Raw genomic sequence first — 12,146 nt, 5'->3', positions numbered from 1 at the left:
TTTATGCGGGGATAATATCAATTCGGCGTGAAGACGATTCTTCATGTCGTCAGTTCTCGCTGGTCCAGGATTTTTCGGGTGATTTTCTATGTAATAAACTTAATAAGTTATAGTGTAATGAAAATTTCATAAATAGATCTGGACCACCCTATAGTAGTTTAATTGCAAAATGTTAAATACAAATAAAGGTCAAATTAATATAAAATTCAGTTCTCACCATAGTTATGATGTTCCTTCCAGATTAAACATAAAGTTCACATTTTGTCATGAAAATATGCTATATGGTGTTACCTTCAATATCTATCATCATATTTGGATTTCACTATCCAAAGAGAATCTTCAGTTATTCTTCAAGGCCATGGCCTCCTGGAAACAGAAAGTCGAAATAACCAAATCTGTCTTGATCCTCTGTTTTTACGCATAGGATGGGGGCCTTCTTTTCACCCTGTCTGCCTGCATTCAATGTCCTCAAGCTGATCGGCCTCATGTACCTGAGAAGCTGGGCGGTGTTGACATGCAATGTTCCCCATCAGCAGGTCTTCAGAGCTTCCAGGTCAGCCTCCTGTTCTGCACAACTTCCGCTATTTAAAATCATTGAATGGCCCTAACAGAGGTAACCAATCAGCTTCCTCATTGGTATGTGAAGAAAATAGATGTCAATTGATATGCGTATGAGGAGGACCCCTCAAAAAAATCCCAGAATTGGTTAATAGTATGGGAGAAGGGTGTAGATTTTGAATATGCCACATGTCGACAGTCTGGTAAATCCATCCTCCGAGTGGCATCGTTGTGGAGAAAACTTCAGAAAGGCAGTCAGAGTTTAGACTTTATTTGCCCAGCATAAAAAAAACAACTGCAGAGCACATAAATTCTGTCTCAGTTCATGAAGTGAGCCCCAAGTGCTTGGTGACGGCTCTTATCACAAAATGACACACTAGTTTCCCAACATCTACTGTGCAGGGTTTTCTCAAGAGGCTGTCCCCACTCAGCACCTTTTCCCAATCACTTGGTGTTGCAGACCTTCTCATAACAATGTTCTTGACCCTGTAGACATCCTCATAATAATCTTCTTCCCTAGTAGACCTTCTCATAACATATTTCCTTCCCTGTCCATGTTCTCATAACAACTACTTTGGCTGGCCGGACATATTTGCCACCTGGCAGTGAGCATCACCTGATTATCCCTCCCTTCATTCTCACAACCAAATCCTGAGCTGTTTAGAGACTGATGGCCTTTCAATTAATCAATTCTTAACAATTATGTTGGGTTCAGAAGGACCCATATATGAAAATTGGAGTGCCTAATTAATAATTCAGTTAATGATTGCTTGTTGTGCTAGCGTCCCGTAAGGCTAAGGCTAACATAATAGGCAACTGTGCCAAGTGAGCGGCAGCACACAGCTTCACTGATAAGGGCCGAACTGCGAACAGCCTTGACACAGTGCTTCATAAAAAAAAAAGAGAAATCTTTACGATCGCTTCTTTAAGCTAATTAATATATGCTATTGTATCTTTTTGTCATTATCATTAAGAAGCATTGGCAAATAAACTTAAATGCTAATATAACAGCCCATGGCGGCACAGTTAAGTAATGGCACACAGCTGCCCAGGGGTCTGACAAAGGCCAAGCTACTGTTTACGTCACAGGCACATGTTCAGGAAAAAATTCTTAACTTCTATGTCCCTATAGTATGGGAGCCGAGAGAGGATGTGCAATATCGTTATTTTATTAAATTGTTTCCTCGAGATAAAGGACTCATTTTATCGAGATCTTGATTAAACAAAAGATCGTGTTTTCTCGAAAATTATGAAATAATTGTATCTAACGTTTAATGTTTAGCTTATTGAAGCCACATCCTGTTTGAAATGGCAGACGAGCAGAACTGTATTGATTAGCGCGTCACATTTTTGTTCAATCAAGGGCTGACGCAGACTGAAATATGTTTATGCCTTAGTTTAGAAAATAATTACGTAAGCGTCCGTCATTTAAGAAGACGGTTAGCAAGGCTTCAGCTGTATAGGCACTGCAATTTAAGTGAGCCTGATGCCAGGAGCAAAGGTTAAGTTTTGTTTTATTCGAGATCGCGATAAAATTATTCCGTTATCTCGAGAAAACAAATTTTCGATTTTCTCGACATCTCAATAAAATTATTCCATTATCTTGAGAAAACAAAGCTCGTTTTCTTGAGATCTTGATAAAATGAGTCTGTTATCTTGAGGAGACAATTAAAAAAAAAAATAGCGAAATTGCACATCTTCTCTCAGCTTCCGTAGAAAATAATAATGTTAGTGTCCGTCATTTAAGAAGACGGTTAGCAAGGCTTCAGCTGCGTAGGTGTCGCAATCTAAGCAAGCCTGATGCCAGGAGCAAAGGTTAAGTTTTGTTTTCTCGAGATCGCGATAAAATTATTCCATTAGTTTGAGAAAACCAAGCTAGTTTTCTCGAGATCTCGATAAAACGAGTCTGTTATCTCGAGGAGACAATTTAAAAAAGTAACGATATTGCACGTCCTCTCTCGGCTTCCGTAGAAAATAATAACGTTAGCGTCCGTCATTCAAGAAGACGGTTAGCAAGGCTTCAGCTGCGTAGGTGTCGCAATCTAAGCAAGCCTGATGCCAGGAGCAAAGGTTAAGTTTCATTTTCTCGAGATCTCGATAAAATTATTCTGTTATCTCAAGAAAACAAATTTTCGTTTTCTCAACATCTCGATAAAATAATTCCATTATCTTGAGAAAACGAAGCTCGTTTTCTTGAGATCTTGATAGAATTAGTCTGTTATCTCGAGGAGACAATTAAAAAAAATAGCGATATTGCACAATTTCTCTCAGCTTCCGTAGAAAATAATAACATTAGTGTCCGTCATTTAAGAAGACGACAAGCAAGGCTTCAGCTGCGTAGGTGTCGCAATCTAAGCAAGCCTGATGCCAGGAGCAAAGGTTAAGTTTCGTTTTCTCAAGATCTCGATAAAATTATTCTGTTATCTCAAGAAAACAAATTTCCGTTTTCTCGACATCTCAATAAAATTATTCCATTATCTTGAGAAAACAAAGTTAATTTTCTTGAAATCTCGATAGAATTAGTCTGTTATCTCGAGGCGACCATTTAAAAAAATAAAGATATTGCATGTCCTCTTTCGACTAATATTATAATATATTGTAATTGGTACTTGTGCAAACGTTTAGTACACAAGTACCTTCTATTTTAAGTTTATTGCCTAAAGTATTGAAGAGCTCTAATAAATCAATATGTCAAATAAGTGCGTATATATTTTAAGCGCTAGCCCTTTACTCACACAGGCAAAGGCCCTGCACGTAGTTTATTTCGTCTTCTTTCAGTAGGAAGCTCAGCACCCGCATTCTCAACACAAAATCTGCCTACTTGCTTCTTCAGAGAGCATGATAACCTCGGCTCACAGCCTGACTCACAGAAACTCAGAACAAGGCAAGAGGGAAGGACAGACAGGCAGGCAAGCGGCCTCTCTTACAAAATTAATGGTGTCTTATTAAAGCCGCTTCAGGCTTTTCATGGCTAAGAGCACTAAAACTAATAATAAGGCCTATTGATCCCTGGTCAAAAATTCTCAACAGCGTCAGATTTACCTCAAGTGGTGACGCCCCCTTGCCCCACCCCTTGATGTTGATTGGTCATTTGATTTGACTACATTCCGCTTTGGCGCCATTAATGCCTGGTGTTGAATTGAAATGCAATCCACTCAGAGCAGCAGCTGGGCAAAATGCGATACGTCTGCTTTGCTTTTTAATTATGACAAGCGATCTGTGGACATGAATTAAAATGAAAGACGCTTTGGCATTTAAGTTTAAACTGACACGAAAATGGTGTGCCGTAGTGAAAAGTAATCGATCATTTGATTGAGATGTAATAAAACGTGCCAAAAAGGAAATGCACCAAATGCATCTGCATTGCATTACAACGTAGTCAACACGCTGGATTGAATTTGACACCCTGAGAATAACTTGGGAATTCAGCACTCTGTATAAACAGGTTTTATTTTATTAGCTTTTTGAACTGATTGAGTAAATAATAAATATTTCATATCCTTTTTTTATTAGGTCCAACAATTTCTACCTTGCAATGCTTTTATTCATGCTGTTCTTGTGTATGCTGCCAACAATCGTCGCTATTGCAAGATACCGGCCATCGCTGACATGTGGGCCTTTCAGGTAAAATACACTTTGAATTAATTAATTAAATGTTGCACTAACCTTTCAGATAGATAGATAGATAGATAGATACTTTCTGTTCAGACGGATTTCCTTCTCTTTTTTTGTTATGATTAGCGGTGTTTATGAATTATTTATTTGAGATCGATGCATCTAATTAGGGGTTTTTGAACTTCATGTTAGTGACTGAGCCAGGAATATGTGAACACGTGGCTATCGCTGTGTACTTTTAATCCTGAATGGCGTAGGTGCGAGTAGCGACACTTCACACAACACTTCCTCCAATGAGCACTTGTTTTGTTGCCTAGCGTATGTGCAGTTAAGACACACTGGGACGTTCAGGGCCGCATGGATACAAAATTCTGGAGTCACGCGGTCAACGATTTCACTGGTGTGAGTGTCAGAACTGATCACGGAATTTATACCCGGCGCACTCAAGTGAACCCTAGCGGCGATGTGGGGCTAGGAATTTGTACCCAACAAGTCTGACACTTATTTGTTTTGATGATAAGAGGATGAGTTCTTCTTTTAATCCAACACTGCTAAAGAATACAAAAAAATTAAAATAATGTTAGACGGACTACTTGTGCTTAACTTAAACTTTCTTTGCTTTTCAGTGGCCAAGAAAAGATTTATGATATCATTTCAGAAACGATTGATGCTGACTTCCCTTTATGGTTTGGGACAGTGATGAGCTACGTGACGAGCCCAGTGGTCGTGCTTCCTGCTTTATTGCTGCTTTTGTAAGTAAATTTATTTGGAAAAGGCCGTTTGCTATGAAATAAGATTGGGAACCACATCAGAAATTAAATATTCTACTTTTTAGGCACAGTCTTGATTAAACAAGGGCAATTATAATTCTTCTTATTTTAGACCTGTTAGCTTTGCACTTATTGTAAAGTGACCCCGTTTCATCAGCCTGGGAGCAGTCAAACCGGGAACAGACAGATAGTGAAAGACACTATAGATCATGTATAGATGTACAGAGATAGAGATAGTGGTGTATATGTATATCATGTATAGATATAGATGAACTTCTTTTTGCCTTAATTTGATTTAACTTGACTCAGGCCTCTTAGTTGTCTCTTTTTCCTTAATTAGCAGCCAAATAAAAATGAGACACAAAACGAGCCGACCACGTGACCAGCTCACAATATCTGAAAATAAAGAAAGGTGAAGGTCTCATTAAGGTTGATCTCTCAGGTCACCAAAACTAGAAATGACTGCTGTGGCAGAATAAGAGCAGCAACGAGCCATGGAATTAAATAACGAGTTTAATTAACACAGAGAACTGGCTTCTCATTAAGAGACTGGTTGGAGTGAAAATTGGTTGGAGTTTGAAATCCCAGTTTAGCTGCTCAACTGTTGGCTCATTTCATGTATCATTTCTGTTTGGCTGTCATTTAATGAAGAAAGAAATCAATTCAGAGGACTGAATCCTTAAAAACGGGGCTATTAAAATGAAGGGAAAAGGAGTTAATTAACAGTGAAAACTGGTCACTGATTAGGAAAAGGGTTGGAATGAAAACCTGCAGCCACTGCGGCCCTCCAGGACTGAAGTTCGACACCCCTGCTATAGATAGATGGAAAGGTACTATACAGGGTGGTCCAGATCTAATTATGCAGATCCAGATCGTCTGGATGACTTTGATTTATGTGGGGACGATTCCAGTTCGGCGCAAAGATGATTCTTCATGTCGTCAGTTCGCACTCTTCTTGATAGTTTGGGATTTTTTGGATGATTTTCTATGAAATAAGCTTAATAAGTTATAGCGTAATGAAAATTGCATAATTAGATCTGGACCACCCTATATAACAGAGAGATAGATAGACAGTGTAGTAAGCAAGATTCAAATATAGATCTAATGAAAGAGGCATTTTATTATAGATAGATAGATAGATAGTGTAGTAGGCAAGATTCAAATGTAGTTCAATTAAAAGAGGCATTTTATGATAGATAGATAGATAGATAGATAGATAGATAGATAGATAGATAGATCTGGTGGACCTACATAGATGGGAAAGTATTATATGATAGATAGATGGGAAGGTACTATATAACAGATAGATAGTGTAGTAGGCAAGATTCAAATGTAGTTCATTTAAAAGAGGCATTTTATGATAGATAGATAGATAGATAGATAGATAGATAGATAGATAGATAGATAGATAGATAGATAGATGGGAAAGTAGATAGATAGATAGATAGATGGGAAAGTAGATAGATAGATAGATAGATAGATAGATAGATAGATAGATAGATAGATAGATAGATAGATAGATAGATAGATGGGAAAGTAGATAGATACTTTATTAATCCCAAGGGGAAATTCACATGATCCAGCAGCAGTATACTGATACACAAAAAAAAAAAAGATAGATAGATAGATGGGAAGGTCCTATATAATAGATAGATAGATAGATAGATAGATAGATAGATAGTAGGCAAGATTAAACATTTACATAAATTAACATGAAAGGCATTTTATTATTATAGATAGATAGATAGATAGATAGATAGATAGATAGATAGATAGATAGATAGATCTGGTGGACCTACATAGATTGGAAAGTATTATATGATAGATAGATGGGAAGGTACTATATAACAGATAGATAGTGTAGTAGGCAAGATTCAAATGTAGTTCATTTAAAAGAGGCATTTTATGATAGATAGATAGATAGATAGATGGGAAAGTAGATAGATACTTTATTAATCCCAAGGGGAAATTTACATGATCCAGATAGATAGATAGATGGGAAGGTCCTATATAACAGATAGATAGATAGATAGATAGATAGATAGATAGATAGATAGATAGATAGATAGATAGATAGATAGATAGATAGATAGATAGATAGTGTAGTAGGCAAGATTCAAATGTAGTTCAATTAAAAGAGGAATTTTATTATAGATAGATAGATGGGAAAGTACTATATGATAGACAGATGAAATTCAAATTAAATTGTCAAACCTGTTTGTGTTTCTGGCAGTTCTTCTATCAGAGTCAGTGCCACCTTCAGAGTAGCAACCCACTGGACCGCAACAGAAGAGGATTTGGAGAAACGTCCACTAAATTAACCAAATTTTGGAAAACAAAACCACTATCACGCCTTAAAATGTTTGAATTTTCAATATTCTGGCACTTTAGATGTAATACTCATTAAATGTAACCCTTTTTTTGTCAGATTACTTTTTAAAATGTGTCCTGGTGTGTTTCAAATCTTCTGGTGGTGTTCAGTGCTCATGCACATTGTACAAGTTCAGTTTTTGGGGCTTATAGGTTGACACTAAATTTGGGGTCCTCTAAATGTATTTTGACTTTTTTTTCCAGATTTATTCATATTAGCAGGCAGTGCACCCTTATCAGATAAACTTAAAATAGCAAGGTGGTCGGTTCAAGCTCACCCCTCTGAGGCCCCCAATATCGTGATTAGGTGAAAAATGCCTTAACTGCTTGTCGTATACTCGCAAAACCCAATTCAAAGGTGCTCAATGAAATAACGTCCGTGTGTCTGTCAGTCAAATATCTTATCAGATAGGCGACAACCCCTGTGTTTCAGTATGTCTGACTGCCCCCGTGTCCTTTATATTACAGCATGCTCATCTATTATCTTCAGTCAATTGCAAGATCACTGAAATTCACCAACCATCAGCTGAGAATGCAGCTTCAGACTGTGAGTAGAATTTCAGTTCTTAAAATAGGAAGATCCTTTGGTCACATTTAGGTGGTGTGCAAAATACTACATAGTAACTGGGGGGTCCCATTCAGTTCGGGATCTACTTAACCTTCAGTGCCTCTAATCCTAGAGAGACCCCAGAATGTGATTTCAGTCCTTGCTTAAAACTGTTGGGTGTCTACTGTATTAGAAGGGGTTTATATTAAATACTAATATGGCTAATATACAGCAGTGTAATTTTAGTACAGCAATTTTAATCAGAATCTGAGATGCAGTGATTATTTATTTTTTTTAAATTGTGGTGATCTGTCGTGGAGCAACCACACTAAAGAAAACAACATGGGTTACCGAGACCTTGTTACCCATTGCAAAGGGGTCTCCAATAACAGGTCAAGCTTCAGGGCCCACCTGAAATGGAGGTCCGCCACTGGTCCTGTTAGTGATGGATGACCTCACCTGCAGTACCTTTCATAGAGTATTCTTATCCCTTCACTTCTTCCAATTTTGTTAAACTGCACACATGTTTTGTTGTGTAAGGTTCTAGCCGACCCTGTTTTCCCCTTTATACTCTTTATTATGTCGATTTTACCATAATCCCTCAAAGCCCATACACTCCACTCTGTGGTCAGTTACTTCAGCACTTCCAGTCCCCCGCTCTTCTTTATCTGCAGCCTAAGGTAGTCAGATGAAACAATAGGCAGAAAAAGGAGCTAGACATTTAATGATGTATTTTAGATAATAGACACAAATTATGAGAGGAAGGCCTAAGAGAAGGTTTATGGATGTGGTGAGAGAGGACATGCAGGTGGCAGGTGTGACAGAACAAGATGAAGAGGACAGAAAGATATGGAAGAAGACGATCCGCTGTGGCAACCCCTAACGAGAGCAGCCGAAAGAAGAAGAAGAAGATAAGCAGTGCGATATGCGTGTGACAAAAATAGTGTCACAGCTTAAGTAGCAGTGTGTCTGGTGTCCACAGGCGACATATCTTCATTCTTGTTTGGCCTTCATTACCACATGACCAGGTCATTCCCATCAGGTCAGAGAGTCCGTACGTCTGCTTTCTTTTAGCCTGGCGTCTCATCAGGGTAAGGAGTCACCCCCTGGGACGCCCATCCATTTCCTGTGGTGCTCACAAGGGACAAGTTTCTTAAATCTTATATTTACTCTTTGCCTTTTTTTATTTACTGCACAGGAAAGAACAGAAGATAAGAAGAAAGTGTTTCAGTTGGCTGTTGGTAAGCGAGACGTTTAATCTTTGCATTGTAATTTATAATTTTATAAAGAAAACATACTGACCTAGGTAGATAGATAGATAGATTCTAGTTCTTTGTTGATTAATCACCTTCTGCAATTTGCTTGACATTCAGCAGATGTCATTGCTCTTCTTTTTCTTTCTGCCATAATGGTGGTTATCACATGGTTTTTATATCTCTTTGCTGTCTTTTATTTACATTTAGTAAAGTTCAGTGTTTGATGATCAAAAACCCCAAGACTTACACTTGATTAATAATTCAAAATACATATGTGTATGTATGCGGATTAGATGGGCTTGTGGGGACCGTGCATTAATTATAATACATTTTTCTGGCCGCCAGGTTGCCACTACCTACAATTTTTTGAATTTCCAGAACATATCAGATCATAAACTTTTGAATAACACCCTGATTAAGGTTCTAGCCACAGAAATGGACAGACCTTAGCATTTGATTGATAGATAGATAGATAGTGTATTGTCTAACTAGCTTTAAATTGCCAGATATACTGTACATATTTTGGGAAATAAATATTGGTAAATGTTAAAATATATATATATTTTTTTCAGTTTTGTTCTATTCCAAATGCGTTTTTATTTGTTTAATGTCATGCTTTTCCATGTTTACAGCAAGACTGCAGACAAAGGCAGGGAGCAATAAGAAAACAGAACAGGAGAGCGACCACACCAGCCAGGAATCATCAGTTCGCTCCACATCTCCCCGTAGAAATGGCAGCGTAACAAACTTTGAGTCTCCGGTGAACAGAGTGAGCAGTATAAAGACCATCTCCCAACCGGCTTCCAGAACTGAAGTCAACAAAACAACAGCTACGTCTCACAATCCGGGTGGGCCCATCCCTCAGAAACACAAGCTGGAGCAGAGTGCTAACAGGTGACAGCTTAGTGGCACCACTGGTGTGTCGACTTCAAGATGTGAAATGAGCAATGATGGGTTTGTTGTTGTGAACTTCTTATATAATCAGGCCTTGAAAAATGTTCTGGTTATCCTTTTGTTAGTGCTAGAGCACTTAGCTCCATAGATCCGGGGACATATGCCGGCTTAGTCTATGCATTTGTGGAACATTAGAACAATCTAGACGAGAACAGGCCATTCAGCCCAACAAAGCTCGCCAGTCCTATCCACTTGTTTCCTCCAAGAAAACATCAAGTCGAGTTTTGAAAGTCCCTAACGTCTTACTGTCTACCACACTACTTGGTCGCTTATTCCAAGTGTCTGTCGTTCTTTGTGTAAAGAAAAACTTCCTAATGTTTGTGCGAAATTTACCCTGAACAAGTTTCCAGCTGTGTCCCCGTGTTCTTGATGAACTCATTTTAAAATACAAGTCTCGATCCACTGGACTAATTCCCTTCAGAATTTTAAACACTTCAATCATGTCACCTCTTAATCTTCTTTTGCTTAAACTGTAAAGGCTCAGCTCTTTTAATCTTTCCTCATAATTCAACCCCTGTAGACCTGGAATCAGCCTAGTTGCTCTTCTCTGGACCTTTTCTAGTGCTGCTATGTCCTTTTTGTAGCCTGGAGACCAAAACTGCACACAGGACTCCAGATGAGGCCTCACCAGTGTGTTATATTAGTTCCATGTTGCCAGCGTTCAGATGTGTGCATGGCTTGTAGAACTTTGTCAACTGTTTCCACCATCACTTTTTACACATTTTGTTATGTTGCAGCCTTCTGCCAAAATTATTTAAATTAGTTTTTCCCATCATGCAACACTCAGTACCTCAGAATGGCAATTTTGACAAATTTATTAAAAATAAAAAAACTGAAATATCACATTGACACAAGTATTAAGACCCTTTGCTGTGACACTTTGGGTACATCCAATTCCATTGATCATCACAGAGATGCTTCTGTACCTTGTCTGGTGTCCACCTGTGGTCAATTCAATTGATCAGACAGAATAGGAAAGGCACCCGCCTGCCTCTTGAAGGTCCCACAGTTGAGCGAAAACCAAGCCATGAGGTCCAAATGAATTGCTTGCAGAGCTTAGAGACATGATGGTGTGGGGTCACAGAGCTAGAGAAGGCTACCAAAGATTTCCAAAAGCCACAGTAGCCATCATATTTTTTAGAATGGAAGAAGTTTGGAACAACCATGGCTCTTCCTAGAGCTGGCCACGTGGCCAAACTGAGCAATCGTACAGGTCAAAGGCCATGAATAAGAGAGGTGGCCGAGATTTCGATGGTCAATCTGGCTGCATCACGCACAACTAAGTTCTCAGCTGCCTCAGGGATTGTGGGTAGGGAGCTTCATGAAATAGAGCAGCTGTTCCACACAAGATCCATGTCTTTCTGTACAATGCCAAGTGTCAGCACAGCACCATTGGACTCTGGAGTAGTGGAAGTGCGTTTTTTGGAGTAATGAATCACCATCTGGCAGTCTGTGGACGAGTCGGGGTTTGGGGGAGGCCAGGAGGACTCTCCTTTCGTGACTGTATTGTTCCTACTGTAAAGTATGGTGGCAGGGTTTGGGCTGGGCCCCTCAGTTCCAGTGAAGAGTACTACTAATGCTACAGCATACAAAGACATTTTAGACAATGTGAACTTGAACCCGGACTCAGAATGTTCCACAAACACACACGTTTATTAACGTTCTGCACAACAACACAGTGCACAAACCCCACAATGCTCGGTCCTTATCTCTCTTACTGCCCTTTGTCTCTTTTCTTCTGCCACCTTCCCTCCTCACTCTCAAGCTCGGTCTTCTTCCACCCGACTCCAGCTCCCCAAGTGGAGTGAAGTGGCCTCCTTTATACTGCACCTGGAAGTGCTCCAGGTGTCTCCCGATTAACATCCGGCAGCACTTCCACCACACCAGCCAAGGCTCCGGAGCTGTCCATGCACCCCCTGGTGGTGGCCAACGGACCCAAACAGGGTTGAGCTTCTAAACTCCAGTTCCGTGACCCCCGATGTAAACAAGGGGGCTGCCGTCTCATGTCCCGGGGAAGGTACTGTTGGTGATATGTCCACGCCCCCGGCCTTCTCCTCAAAAAGGCATCCCGACCAG

The 12,146-nt window shown here is 39.4% G+C and overlaps 1 protein-coding gene across 1 annotated transcript in view; it reads left to right on the top strand.

Annotated features, from left to right (window-relative positions):
- LOC120541278 (transmembrane channel-like protein 3) overlaps nucleotides 1-12,146 on the top strand; it is a 57,082-nt gene that overhangs the window by 42,576 nt on the left and 2,360 nt on the right. The window contains exons 16-21 of the mRNA XM_039772761.1: nucleotides 425-553; nucleotides 4,072-4,182; nucleotides 4,800-4,925; nucleotides 7,782-7,860; nucleotides 9,059-9,101; nucleotides 9,749-10,010. Of these exons, the coding sequence (XP_039628695.1) occupies nucleotides 425-553; nucleotides 4,072-4,182; nucleotides 4,800-4,925; nucleotides 7,782-7,860; nucleotides 9,059-9,101; nucleotides 9,749-10,010 (750 nt within the window). The remainder of the gene's footprint in view (nucleotides 1-424; nucleotides 554-4,071; nucleotides 4,183-4,799; nucleotides 4,926-7,781; nucleotides 7,861-9,058; nucleotides 9,102-9,748; nucleotides 10,011-12,146) is intronic.

Source organism: Polypterus senegalus, chromosome 12, assembly GCF_016835505.1.
Source record: "Polypterus senegalus isolate Bchr_013 chromosome 12, ASM1683550v1, whole genome shotgun sequence".
Taxonomy (NCBI): Eukaryota; Metazoa; Chordata; class Cladistia; order Polypteriformes; family Polypteridae; genus Polypterus; species Polypterus senegalus.
The sequence above is the reverse complement of the archived record's forward strand: the minus strand, read 5'-3'. Positions and strand labels throughout refer to the sequence as shown.